General features: G+C 45.8%; 1 protein-coding gene across 10 annotated transcripts in view; it reads left to right on the top strand.

The window, feature by feature from the left end:
• OTOF (otoferlin) overlaps positions 1–14094 on the top strand; it is a 184287-nt gene that overhangs the window by 150320 nt on the left and 19873 nt on the right. For 4 of the 10 annotated variants that reach the window (XM_048516627.1, XM_048516635.1, XM_048516650.1 and 1 more), the window contains 8 exons: positions 882–1044; positions 2045–2175; positions 3422–3451; positions 4843–4974; positions 6489–6555; positions 9167–9306; positions 11066–11200; positions 11904–12041. In XM_048516627.1, the coding sequence (XP_048372584.1) occupies positions 882–1044; positions 2045–2175; positions 3422–3451; positions 4843–4974; positions 6489–6555; positions 9167–9306; positions 11066–11200; positions 11904–12041 (936 nt within the window). Of the gene's footprint in view, positions 1–881; positions 1045–2044; positions 2176–3421; positions 3452–4842; positions 4975–6488; positions 6556–9136; positions 9307–11065; positions 11201–11903; positions 12042–14094 lie in introns of all 10 variants that reach the window. The other 6 variants (XM_048516644.1, XM_048516639.1, XM_048516663.1 and 3 more) reach the window with 2 other exon arrangements.

Here is a 14094-nt window from a genome sequence, read left to right on the forward strand (position 1 = left end):
GGGTGCATCTCACACCCATGCGGAGTGAACTATTACTGTATTGTCAAAGGCTTTCTCAGCCAGAATCAAAAGTCTGTTGTGGTCTTCCGGGCTGTCGTGGTCTCCCAGCCATAGATGAGGGCAAAACATTAGGAGAAAAACCTACCAGACGACAGCCTCGCAGCCGAGAAAACCCACAACAGCCAGTTGAACTATTACTCCTTGGACTGGTTCTTGTTGGAACTGGTTTGTCTTTGTAATCCCCGCTGGCCCCTGCAATCAGGTGTATTCAGCTTTATTCCTCCAGAAGGAACGTGATAGCACATGCTACTTGCCCTCTGTGGAACTGCCCCCACACTCCAGCTGGTTGCCAAACAGAGCCTGGGAATTCTGTGCAGTCAGAATATTGAATGTTACCACATCAGAATATTGAATGTTACCACACTAACCCTTGCAATTTGCCTTCATGGTTCTGTTGAGACTGGGGCCTCTGCTGACTCTCTGAGTGCACCAGTTGTTCACTGAACTGGGAAAATAATCCAACCCCACACGTGTAAATTGGTTTTCAGTCAAGTTTACCACAACAACAGGATTTGCAAAATCCTGTTAACTGTGGATTCAAGAGTTAATTTACAAACAGGGGGGAAGCACATCAGGAAGCAGGGGGGAAAGAGAAGCATTCCATTAAGTTTGGACAGTAGCAAGAATGTGTTACAGTGTCCCTACAGTTCAGATGGACTCAATGGTCCTATATCGGTATTTAATGAAACTACCTCATGTTAGTAGCGTCTTTCAAATACTGACCACTTTCTCCTTTCCTAGGATTCTTTTAGTAGCTGGATCTTGGAACGGAAAGTATTTCACAGCCATGTTATCCAGGTTTGGTTTTTGGTCTTTTGCAGGATCTACCTGAAAACGAACTCCTCCATCCCCCCCTAAATATCCGGGTGGTCGATTGCCGTGCCTTTGGGCGATACACACTGGTGGGCAGCCATGCTGTCAACTCCTTGCGCAAGTTCATCTATCGGCCTCCGGATAAGAAGGCCCAGCACTGGAGCACAGCAGGTATGCAACTAGGGAGAGCGGGGGAAGACGCCAGAGAGGAGGGCTGGGGCTAGGTAGTGTGCCTGATGAGGTCGATGTGGGAGGGGGGGAGGGGGGCAGAGAATCACTAGTAGAGTTGCCAGGTATGGTTGCCATGAGGTGTTCCAGGGGAATACACAAGTCACTCACCTTTATTGATCGGCCCACTGCAGTAGACAGCAAGAAAATTCCTAGGATGGTGGCCTAGAACGGAAACCAAAGGGGGAATCTTTCATCTTTAGTGTGCAGCCAAAAAGAGTTGCATACTCCGAGTCAGGAAATTCCTGGAGATAATAATAGAAAAAATTATAGACTCCTCCCTCCAAAGAAGCCACTGTCTGGAAATCAGTTGTCATTCTTGGAGATCGGCAACCATATTGCCAAGCATGGTGGCCATCAGTGGCATTCAGAAAGACCACAATTGGTGGCATGGCCCCTGGCCTCTCTCGGGATTCTCAAGTATCACAGAAAGACAGAAACCTCTACACTGCTTGCCTTGAGCACTCTGAAAAGGGCTGGTATATTATCCAGGCATGTTTGTGTGTCTTTGTACAATGATAAAAGAGTTAATGGTATCCTGGTTAATCAATTAAACAATAGAGCTTTTCATAAACATGGATTTTTAAAAACTTGCTCGAAATGGAAATAGGTTTGGGAGATCCGTGATACACTGGAAATCAAAGTGGGGTATCCTTGAGTTGTTCATATTAGAGAACTTCTGTTCTGTGTAATACAAGATTCTTCATCATGCAGAGCTTCTCGTGTCCTCTGTATTTTGGGGTAATTTTCTCTTTGAAGACTGAAAGCCTTCTATATTTTCCCCTTCAGCTATTTGATCAGTTTTCCTTTTCCCCCTCAACCAATCGTGACTTTGTCTCGGCTTCTGGCTATCTTTGCCCTCAAACAATTCCTGCCTGCTGTGTCTGTTCTGCCTGGATATTGTGTCCCTTTCTCTTCCTCTCTTCCTCTGTCCTCTGTCCAGCTAAGCTCATGAATGCCTACGCGACCCTGGCAAACGGAGGCCCCTGCTCTCATCCCGCAGGTGAAATTGTAGTCAATGTGGAGCCTGAGGTTCCCATCAAGAAAATGGAAACTATGGTGAAGCTGGAAGCGGTAAGTGAAACCCAACTTCAGAAGCAACCCCTGCAAAGTATTTAATCTCTTTCATTGGGTGGCCAAACATCCAACATTTTCAGGAAACCCCTGCTTAACCCCCTCTGCCCCAGTCAAAGTCCACATGGCTGCATTTGCTCACTGCTGCTACCCCACATTACGGTGGGCCTTTCGCATATAATATACTTAGAATTTAACACATTTTAACTGCTCTCATATCACAACCAGCCTAATTACATGGATACCTAAAGCAACCAAGTTGCTAGGATCAGATAATAAACTATAGCAGCCAGATCAAAAAAGAGAATATCAGCATGAATCCTCTTCCTCTTGCATTCTTAGGAAGTCCTCTACCCAGAGGAATTAGCTCAAATGGCAGAGTGCTCGTAAGGTATACTGAAGGGGGGTTGGTGAGATTCTAGAAAAGCTGTTCTATGAAGCAGATGATTCTTATGAACTCACAAGCTTCTTAGACATGCTTTACAGAGCTTACAGCCATACTTGCTTGTGCCTCATCTAGCAAGCGAAGCATGTTTAGGCCTAGCTAGTACTTGGGTAGAGATTCTTTGTAGAAATGGAACAGCTACCAGTGATGTAGATGCAAATGATGTCTAGATGTATGCCACTGAACTAAAATAGGTTGCTTCTGCATATATTTCTGACTTATTGTGCGTGGGCCACTTCCTAACAAAGGACTCACAGCAACCCATTTTAAAAACATGTGCAATTACTAATCAGTATGTCAACTGTTACTGATATCAAATTGTACATTCAGTTACACAGATGACCTTTGTTATACCAACTTTTGTTTGATCTTGTGCTCTGAACTTTGACAAAGGTTAGCTCTTTAATTATAAAAGGTTGCAGACTCCCGTGGTAAAATTAATTAACATTACTGGATGAAGAACTTTAATGACACTCATTCATCCCATTCGTCGTACTGGATAAGGTACATGAAACGTAGGCCTGGAACTTTGTGCTTCTCCAAAGTCATCATCCCAGCACTATGGCTGAACAGCGGCATAACCTCTCTGCCCCAATCCCTGCCTGAGGAAGCCCTCTAGAGTTGACTTAGGCTTCCTATTTCCTTCTTATATGCTCGCTATCTGAGGACTGTGCCTGTGAGTTCCTCCCGTTGCTCAGACGACATGCGTATCTGTGTACTGGTGTGCACAATGCATATTGCTGTCTGCCTGCATTTCTGTAACCACTGCTTGTTCTTCCCTGTTTCTCTCCCTATTGACAGAACTCTGATGCAGTTGTTAAGGTGGACGCGGTAAGTGTCGGTTGTGCTTGGTGTGGCTCTGTGGTAGCAAGTTTAATATCCTGTTTCCCCGAAAATAATACAGGGTCTTATATTAATTTTGTTCCAAAAGATGTGTTAGGGTTCATTTTAAGGGGATGTCTTGTTTTTTGCACCCTCCATGTGACCAGATCAGCTGCGCTGGGGAATCTGTAACTAGGGCTTATTTTTGGAGTAGGGCTTATCTTTCAAGCATCCTCCAAAAATCCTGAAAAATCATGCTAGGGCTTATTTTCAGGGTAGGTCTTATATTCAGGGAAACAGGGTAGTTCTTTTTTGCTGGCAATCTTAGTCCTCTCCTGTGGTTCAATTCATGTTCCTCAGGCTTGGTCAATGACTGGAATCAGATACCTGTGAGGATGCGAAGAGTATTATTTGTCTTGTGGGTAATGAGCTTATAAGCCCGTTGTGGTGAACCTTTGGCACTCTAGATGTTATGGACTACAATTGGCCATGCTGGCAGGGGCTGATGGGAATTGTAGTTCATAACATCTGGGGTGCCAAAGGATCGCCACCACTGCTATAAGCAATCAAGCCTTGGGATTAACTGAAGTGTGGGTGCATCTAAATAGAGACTTTTGCTTTCTGTAAAGAGTTAGAAAATTTTATGGTTTATTGAGATCAGAGTGATTTTTTCCCCAGTTTGTCCATTTTACTCTAGCCCTTTGCACACAACCCCTCCACATGTTGACTGCATGTGCAAAGAGGAAGGCCAGTTGAAAATTCAGGGCAAACAAAAGAAAGTACTTCTTCATTTGAAGAGTAATTAATTTGTGGGATTCAATGCTCTGGCCCCTTCCACACATGCAGAATAGTGCACTTTCAATCCTCTTTCACAATTGTTTGAAAGTGCATTATTCTGCATGTGTGGAAGGGGCCTCTGTGATGCACTGGTGGCCACTGGTTTTGTTAGCTTTAAAGGGGGAGTTGGTATAGGTACATCAGTGACTACTATCCATGATACTTCTGTATATACTTTTGTAGCGAGCCAACACCAGGGGGAAACTTTGGCCTGTATTCCCTACTTGTATGCTCTCTTTCTGGAGACATCTAGTTGGCAACTGCATTAAAGAGGATGCTTTGCTAGAAGGATCATTGGTGTGATCCTGCATAGCTGCTTTTGTATTTTCATTTATTTATTTCCTGTGTACTTATTTCCTCCCCATCACCAAAGTCCCTGGGCTGGGTGCAGTCCTAAAAACACCATAAAACACCATAAAAACACCTGAGGGATTTGAAGGGGTACAACCATTGCCTATAGATACTCCAGGTCTGTGCAAGATCTAAGATTCCACACACAGAGCAAGAAACAGAGAGCAGGCCAAAGTTCCCTTAGCATGTCTCCATTCACCTTCTGTTTGCAGTCAGAAGAAGAGAAGGAGAAAAAGAAGAAAAAGAAGAAAGGCGCCGCTGAAGAAATTGAAGATGATGAACCTGATGAGAGCATGCTGGACTGGTGGTCCAAGTATTTTGCTTCCATAGAGACAATGAAGGAGGTGGGTGATCACCAGCCAAATAAGCACAGCTGAAGGGATGGGTTTACAAACAAAAAGAAAACTAACAAAAAGGCTTTAAAAAACAACAACAGGTTGGACCTGGCAGCTTCAGTCTGCCAACAGCAGCATTTGTTCTGTGGTACAAGAACCTTGCATCAGGGGATGGCTCCTTGCACTGAGGGAATTCCCTGTTTTCAGTGGAATAGATCCACAGGATTCAACCTGTCGGGCTGTATCCTGCCTCCCTGTTCAGCTAAAAGTGGGGCCTTACTCCAGTACAGTTCTGCTTCCTCCGTAGTTCACATAGTACCGTCAGCCGAAAGAGCCATGTTTATTTCCATCTCAGGCATGAGGCCTACACTTTAGGGAGGCTCACAGCCCACTCATTCCAGATGGAAACTACCTGCCAGCCTGTAAGCCCCACTGGGCAAGGGCCTTGCCTACTAGCCTGAAATATGGGGCAGGTGCTACACTAGGGAATGCCAAAGAAAAGCCAAAGCTGGCATGTCAGAGAGCCATATGGAGCTCCCAAGCCACTGAGTAACACTGCTCCAGTGCAAAGAACCTCCTGTGGGATCAAATGCTGTATGGCATTTTTATGTTTGATTAGTCCAAATTCCTTCTATTATCTCTGAGTCATGCGATAAATTGCATTCAACTGCACCCCTCAGGCTCCATATTCTGTGGTGAGGAGAGTTTCCTGTACCACCTCAGGTCTGACTGCCCAAGTTCTAATTATTTATTAAGTATGTACCTCCTGTCCTTCTCTTGTGGCTGAAGATAACTCACAGTTTCAAAAGTCAAAAACTTACAAAGTACAGTGCAAGCCCTCACAAATAGAACTGCTTTATAACTCCTTCTGAAAATGGTGCTCCATCCCCTCACCTCCTTAGTGTGCCCTTTCCACAAGAAAGGAGCAACTACTGAAAAGGAACAGTTTCTAGTGGATGGCGACCAAGCTGTCTTAAGCAACTGGAGTGTGGCAACCAGAAGACTGTAGTTGCTCACAGGCAGGGGTTTACCACCCAGGGGGACATATGGGGTTAAATGTCCCCAGGCTGCTGCCATTTAGTCACGTGGGGAGGGAATCGCCCCCACACCCTCCTCCTTCCCTCCCAGGTCCATACACTGATTTCAAGACTTGGTGCAAAAAATGTTGTTTAGTCATGAGGGGGAGGGGCGGGGGGAAACTCAGATTTTGCTCCAGGCTACATTTTCCCTAGATATACCTCTGCTCATAGGAGATATATTAAGACATGGTCCTTCAGATGCATGGAACCAAAGCAATGAATTGAACTCAAACACAAACTAGCAGCCTGCTGTTATTTTAAAATAGGCAACATGTCTTCCTGTAAGCAACCCATGACAATAATTCAACTGAAGCTTTCTTAACCAGTTCTCAGATTGATGTCAAGGGACACTCAATGTAAAGTGGGTTATGGTAGTCTAGTTGCTAGGGTTCTATGTGTTCTACTGTATTCACCTGACCTATTGTGCAAACGTTGTCTTTCTAGCACCTTCGTCAGTTGGAAGCAGCTGCAGCAGAGGCCGAGGAGAAGGAAGAAATGGACATGACAGAGGGTAAATTGTTGAATGACAGTAGTGATCGAGGACTGGATATGAGAGGTCTTTTCCAGCTTAGGGAGAATTCCTACTTCTGCCCCTAACAGCAACCAAACAAGCAGATATTAATCAGTGAAGCATTTTCCGTCCCTGCAACTTCACAGCATCATTAATTTCTCTGTCCTGAAGCAGTTAAAGACAGATGGCTTTTGCTCCTTTAAATGAGAAACCTTAATTCAGAGCTAGGAGAGTTACAGCTAAGGTCCAAATTATGTTGACCCTTTAAGAAAGGTTTAATGTGCCTAAAACAGCTTTATACTGAGTCAGACCCTTGGTCTTTCAAGGTCAGCATTGTCTACTCTGACTGGCAACAAAGTCTCAGGCAGAGTCCTTCTGGCTGCTCATTGCTGTTGTTGTTTACTTGTGAACAAATGTGTCCAAGGCCACACATCTGCTACATGGAAGAGGCTTTTTAGCACACATTAAACAAGTGTTTTGAGTGGCTTGGGAAGAGAACAAAAAACAAAACAAGGACATGTTTTTGGGTAGCATTAAAGCAGTCAAGTATCTAGTTCTAGAAACAAATCACATGTCTTGTCGAAGGCTTTCACGGCTGGATTCAACTGGTTGTGGTGGGTTTTCCGGGCTGTGTGGCTGTGGTCTGGTGGATCTTGTTCCTAACGTTTCACCTGAATCCGTGGCTGGCATCTTCAGAGATGTATCACAGAGAAAAGTCTGTTTTCACACTGTGTCTATTGAGAAGGGAAAGTTTAGTGGGGCATATTGTCCATGTCCCAGGGTGGGGAACCAATCAGTAAGTGTTTGGGTGGAACTTGCTATGCAAAGGTGTGGTTGGGTGCATTGTATTGGGGGGGGGGGGTGTGTGTTATCAGTCCATTTTTTAAGTACTGGTAGCCAAGCTTTGCTAATTTTCAGAGTCTCTTCTTCTTGAAGTTATCTTGGTGTTTATGAATTTCAATGGTCTCCCTGTGTAGTCTGACCTTGTAACCTTCCGAATTGTCCAGAATTTCAGTGTTCTCAAATAAAATGTTATGTCCAGTTTTGTTTAACACATGTTCTGCAATTGCAGATTTTAACCATCCTGAAAAGTCTGCAGTTGCAGAATATGTGTTAAACAAAACTGGACATAACATTTTATTTGAGAACATTGAAATTTTGGACAATTCGGAAGGTTACAAGGTCAGACCTTTGCATAGCAAGTTCCATCCAAACATTTACTGATTGATTCCCCACCCTGGAACATGGACAATATACTCCTCTAAACATTCCCTTCTCACTAGACACAGTGTGAAACAGACTTTTCTCTGTGAAACGCCTCTGAAGATGCCAGCCACGGATGCAGGCGAAACGTTAGGAACAAGATCTACCAGACCACGGCCACACAGTCCGGAAAACCCACCACAACCAAATCCCATGTCATTTCTAAGAATATGTCATCCAGCCCTAGAAGGTATACTGCCTCTAAAAGCAAAGGTGAGATTAGAACCAATATAAATTGGGGCTGCAGAAGAAGGGGCTAACTCATCCCCTTGCCTTGTTTTGCCAATTGCAAATGACCCCCCAAGAAGGAAAAAAGACAGGCCTCGAACTGTGCCTGTTTTTTTCACTTCCAGGGCTTGCAACAGAGGGCGGGGGGGGGGGGGGGGGTTCCTGTGGTCATGGAAATAGCATGTGGGGAAGATGTTAACCCTTCCCCCATATGAAGCTCTGCCCCACATTGCCCTCTTGCTTGACTGCGTCTTGCAGCTTAATCATATATCTGGGGATTCTAACACCAGTCTCCAGCCTGAGGTGTCGTTCGGCCCAGTGGGAAATATTGAATGTGAAGAAAGATTCTTTATGTTTATCTTTGGGCAGAAAAAACTTGTTGACTCATAAGAGATATATTTTACAAAATATGAACAAATTAAAAGAAGTCTGTTGTTGCAGTTTTGAGTCCCCTTCCATGGCACCCTCATCATAATGGACGCACGATCTTTTATTTCTCCCTTTCCCTTTGCCAACCACCATCACTGGACGTATAGACATTCTGTCGCATGCATTGCTGCATCCCCCTCTCTTTGCCTCGTGGTCATTTTCTGTCACCATCCCACCATCCATCCCACCAGTAGCAAAGAGGCCTTGACTATTGGCAGGAGCAGAAAGTGGTTTTGAGGCTGTGGTCTGCAAGAGCGTTTGTAGAATGAGCTAAAAGAATGACCAAAGTCCAAATGTGCCCCAAGTAAATTCCTCCTAGATCCAATGGTTCATACAACCAGTGGAAGCCATTCCCTTCATGGCTCTTACTTCCTGTCTAGAATGGTCCTCATAAAAGAAATGGCAGTCCTGAAAGCACGAGGTTGTATCAAAACACAAACAGGAAGGATGGAGAGCTAGCCTGTGTGATGCTGATTGTCCCAGGGATGGGTGCATGGATGGAGTTTGGCTGGTTTTGAGCGACAAAATTTAATTTTGGCAGCTGCCCTCATGTCTGCATGTTCTGTTTTTCATATGATGTCATTTCCTTCACTGCCACCTCCTGCTCCCCACCGCTCACCTTTCCTTCCTGCCATCCACCACCACCTTGTTTGGGGCTCAGAAATCAAACTTGATGACTCTCCCATGAAAGGCACCAAGGGCCAAGGGAAATCCAAGGAGAAAATGAAGCTGCCCAAAGAGGACAAGAAGAAGAAACAGCAGCAGCAGCAGCAGACTCAGCAACTAGAAGTCCTCGAGAAGAAGAACAAGCAGAAGATCGATGAGCTGAAGGTGAGTTGTCCCCTCTCACAATCCTCTCTGCAATGAAATGCGTTGAATCCCAGAAGGGAATGCAGAGTATTAGCAATAAAGCCCATTGTGGGGGGAAATACAGAAAACTGTTCTAGAAAGCTGCTCTAGAAAACTGTTGGTAGTCATTGCCTTCATGGTTCGTGAAATAATGACATTCAACATGACATTCAACATGAAATAATGACATTCAACTCCTCCCTTGGGGTTCTCTTGGTGGTTGGCAAATCGGGCTTGTGACATTCCTGGAGATCTGAGCTCAGCTCCCGGGAGGGCAAAGCCTGGTGAAAGGAGCAAGTTCAACTAGGACAGGGGTAGGGAACCTGCGGCTCTCCAGATGTTCAGGAACTACAATTCCCATCAGCCTCTGTCAGCATGGCCAATTGGCCATGCTGGTAGGGGCTGATGGGAATTGTAGTTCCTGAACATCTGGAGAGCCGCAGGTTCCCTACCCCTGAACTAGGACGTGGGGTGACTCTGGGGCTTCCCTAACTCTTGGGCTCTGGCAGGCCACTGATTCCACCCTCCCAAGCAGCCATTTTCTCGGGGCGGGGAGGGGGGAGTGATCTCTGCAGTCTGTTGGTCAGTGATACTTCTTGGAGATCTCCACCTCCAGTGGCCCCCCAGGATACAGGGCTGCATGGGGGCCACTGAAACACAGTCAGGGTCACATCCTTGCCTCCCCCTCCCCACTCACAGCACTCCTCAGGAAGGTAAGGCTCCCCTCCTTTTAGCCAGACTGCATTTTGGGGTGGAAGTCCAGGGCTGGCCTCCTGCCTCCATGTGGCTTCTCACCTGACTGGGCACCTCTCCTTCCCTGCTTCCCTTGGGCCCACTGGCACTCTCGTGCTTGCTTTCCCCCATGGCAGAGTTGGCCCATCTCCATGGCAATCATGGGGACAGGAGAGCCACGTTTGCGCTTCAAAAAGTGATCAGTTGCCAATACACCTTGCCTTTTATATAGATAGATTTGGACTCTGTATTCTTATTGGCCTATATTGAGTTACTGGGAGCCTATTGGCCAAGCCACTGCAAACCACCTCACACACTAGAATTCAGACAACTTATTTATCCCCCCTCCAAGAAGCTCAGGGCCCTGGTTCCCCACCGCTCACCTTTCCTTCCTGCCCACAACAGTTCTGTGAGGTAAGTTTAATGGAGAAAAAGTAATGCTTCTTGACTGAGGAGGGATTTAAACCCTGTCCAGTTCTGGCCCAACATTTTTAACCATTACACCACTCTGGCTGTGCATTTGTGCAAGAACCAAGGTCCCAAATCAGATATATTTTGCTGTTGGCCACAATAGGCCTGTAGTTGGAACCAAAACTAAACCCGAGTGCATAATGTGCTGGATTCAGTCCTCATCAGCAACAGATACATATATGTCTCAGTCAACAGCACTGTGTAAGCACCAGTATGTATATGGAGCTCCCCAGTTGCTCCATTCACTCCATCACGGCTTGGTGAGCCCCACACATGCATCCTCTTGCAGCTTGGAGTTCTGTCTTCTGGTGGAGTGAATTTGCAGGCCCAGGACTTGCAAGTGAAGGAATTTGTAGGCCCTTCAGAGGCATTGCATGCACAAGAGTTTAACACACCAGAATAGTTGTAAGTACTGTGCCTCTCAGTGATCTGTAATTCAAGGGCAAAGGATTATGTAGCCAGGTGCTTGTGGGTACTTGCTGCGCCCAAGTGATGGCCATTCCGATGGAACTCATCCTGAAGCTCTTTGCAATCCCAGGTGTATCCCAAAGAGCTGGAAACGGAATTTGACAACTTTGAGGACTGGCTGCACACTTTCAACCTCTTGCGCGGGAAGATTGGTGATGACGACGACAACGCTGCTGACGAGGAGCGCATAGTGGGCAGGTTCAAGGTGAGTTTTAGGCTTGCAGAGGAAATGTAGATGAGTGGCTTTGGGAGGGAGAAGAAATAGCAATAGGAATTGGAGTATTTGGTACCATGATGGGGTTCATCTTTGGCCTCTCCAGTCGAAAATCCTTGCCACAGTTGCTGTGTCTCTACGCTCACCATTTAGATGAGGCAACACGCTGAGAAGCTGCTCCACTGGTCCCTCCTGCCCCATCTGCTGGTGTACAAAGGCAGTGTTCAGATGGCCACTGTGGTTGAGGGGGGAGGGAGTGCTCTGGGAATGGCCCAGGGAAGAACGTTGTGTGAAGCTTAAAGTTAGCAGACCATCCCAGTGGGGCAGAGGCATCAAATATATGGGCGTCATCTTTGAGTCAGGTCAGGTCAAGTCTTGCACATGAACAAACCTCCTCAAGACAAGCAAAGTGAAAGGTTAATGCTGCCACCCACCAAATGTATACTGCATTCAGAGGGCCAAAATAGTCTGTGTTCCGAGGATCTGGAACCTTCCCTCTCACGCCCCTTCTGTCCTTCTTCAAAGAGCATTGGTCCAACATCTTCTTAAACACTTTTTGATGGAAGGAACCATAGATGCTCCATAGCAACAACGTATTTCATAGTGATCTTGCGCTTAGCAAATGCTTGTTTATTATTTCAGCAAGCCTTAGATACTCTTTTTAACCAGACTAAAATGTCTTCCCTTCACCCAGGGCTCTATGTGTGTGTACAAAGTGCCGCTCCCTGATGATATCACCAAGGAGGCTGGATACGACCCAAATTTCGGCATGTTCCAGGGAATCCCAAGCAATGATCCCATCAACGTGCTGGTCCGGGTCTACGTTGTTCGGGTGAGAGCAAGTCAGATACTTTTTAAAGGCCTCTTTCCCCTCGCAATTCTTCCTGCTGTAGGCAGCACTACTTGGGTGTCCCCAAGTTCAATTTCTCATCCAGGGTAAAGGGAGGACCCCCCCCCCATCCCCGGTCTTCAGTGCTCTCTGATATTGTGTTCAATTTGGATTCCCCCAACATTTTAAGAAATTCTGTGATCTCCTTTTCTCTGACTGAAGAGAAAACATCTTCAGACAAGGAAAAAGGGCCACAATCCTTCTTAAAATGTTGGGGGAATCCAGATTTTATAGGACTGTTTTCTTTAGGAGGGGGGAAAGCAAGCTGGGCTAACCCAGCCCAAACACCCTGCTCCCCAGAAGTTCAAAGATGCAACTTAGGATCTTCTTTGGCACAACTTTAAAAAACACGTACAGGTTCATAAAATCCTGTGTAGTATGGAGAACAGGATAGAGAACACCTGGAAGCACCCAATGAAGGTGATGGCAGCAGACCCAGGCAGCCAAAGCAAGCCCCTCTTTCACGTGATGCGTAATCAGAAGCCCAAAACTTTCCCTCAGGCAGGAGATTGTCCTCGATTGTTACAGCTGTTTTTGAAATGGCATATAATGGTCTTTCCTGCACAATCAAAATAAGACATCCTCAGGACATCTTTAAAAAAACCTCTCCTCGTTTTTGTTTGGACAGGACAAAAAGAAAGTATTTGAGGAGATAGCAGGGTTTTTTTTCTCCCACTCGATCTGCAAGATCTTAGTTTCGCTTTCTCCTGCCAGCTATTTTGTAAGGCTTAAATCGTCTGTGCTGCCTGCCTTTTGCTGAAGTTGCCCTGGGATGTTTGCTCCGCAGGCATCATGGCTGAGCTTTTTTTTCCAGTGAATTAAGTACATGGATTAAGTACTGTGTTCAGTTCTGGTCGCCACATCTCGAAAAGGATATCGAAGAGATAGAAAAAGTGCAGAGAAGGGCAACGAGGATGATTGAGGGACTAGAGCGCCTTTCTTATGAGGAGAGGCTGCAGCGTTTGGGACTCTTTAGTTTGGAGAGGAGACGTCTGAGGGGGGATTTGATTGAAGTCTATAAAATTATGCATGGGGTAGAAAATGTTGACAGGGAGAAATTTTTCTCTCTTTCTCACAATACTAGAACCAGGGGGCATCCATTGAAAATGCTGGGGGGAAGAATTAGGACTAATAAAAGGAAACATTTCTTCACGCAACGTGTGATTGGTGTTTGGAATATGCTGCCACAGGAGGTGGTGATGGCCACTAACCTGGATAACTTTAAAAGGGGCTTGGACAGATTTATGGAGGAGAAGTTGATTTATGGCTACCAATCTTGATCCTCTTTGATCTGAGATTGCAAATGCCTTAACAGTCCAGGTGCTCGGGAACAACAGCCGCAGAAGGCCATTGCTTTCACATCCTGCAGGGGAGCTCCCAAAGGCACCTGGTGGGCCACTGTGAGTAGCAGAGAGCTGGACTAGATGGACTTTGGTCTGATCCAGCTGGCTTGTTCTTATGTTCTTATGTTCTTATGATTGACTCAGTGTTCTCTGCCGATTCCAGCAATATATAGTTTTTCCATGTTTTTAAAATTTTCGAGGAGGTATCGTATCTTCGAAGCCACCAATGCATGACAAAAGATTTGGCTGTGATTCTGTGTTTGTGGCTTCAAAAACACCTCCTAGACAAAAAAACCAGAAAAATTATATATTGACAGAACTGGCAGGAAGTGCTGAGTCAATCCATCTACTTAATTCACTGACAAGAAGCTGAGGTGTGGTGCCTGCAGAGCAAATGTCCCAAGGCAACTTCAGCAAATGGCAGGCGGCACAGACCCTTCAAGACTCAGAAAATGGCCAGCGGGAGAAAGCAAAACTAAGAGCTTGCAGACCGGGCAGGAGAAATAAGTCATTTCCTGAGTGCGGCACAGCAAGCAGGGAATTACTTTAAGTTGACTTGGGGAAAAAGATCACTAGCATTTTCCAAAAAAACGGGTTCAGCTGAAATAAAACATCCTGAGGACGTTTTGGGGGGAAAACTGTGCGGAGTTCCC

The sequence above is a fragment of the Sphaerodactylus townsendi genome, linkage group LG01 (assembly GCF_021028975.2).
Source record: "Sphaerodactylus townsendi isolate TG3544 linkage group LG01, MPM_Stown_v2.3, whole genome shotgun sequence".
Taxonomy (NCBI): Eukaryota; Metazoa; Chordata; class Lepidosauria; order Squamata; family Sphaerodactylidae; genus Sphaerodactylus; species Sphaerodactylus townsendi.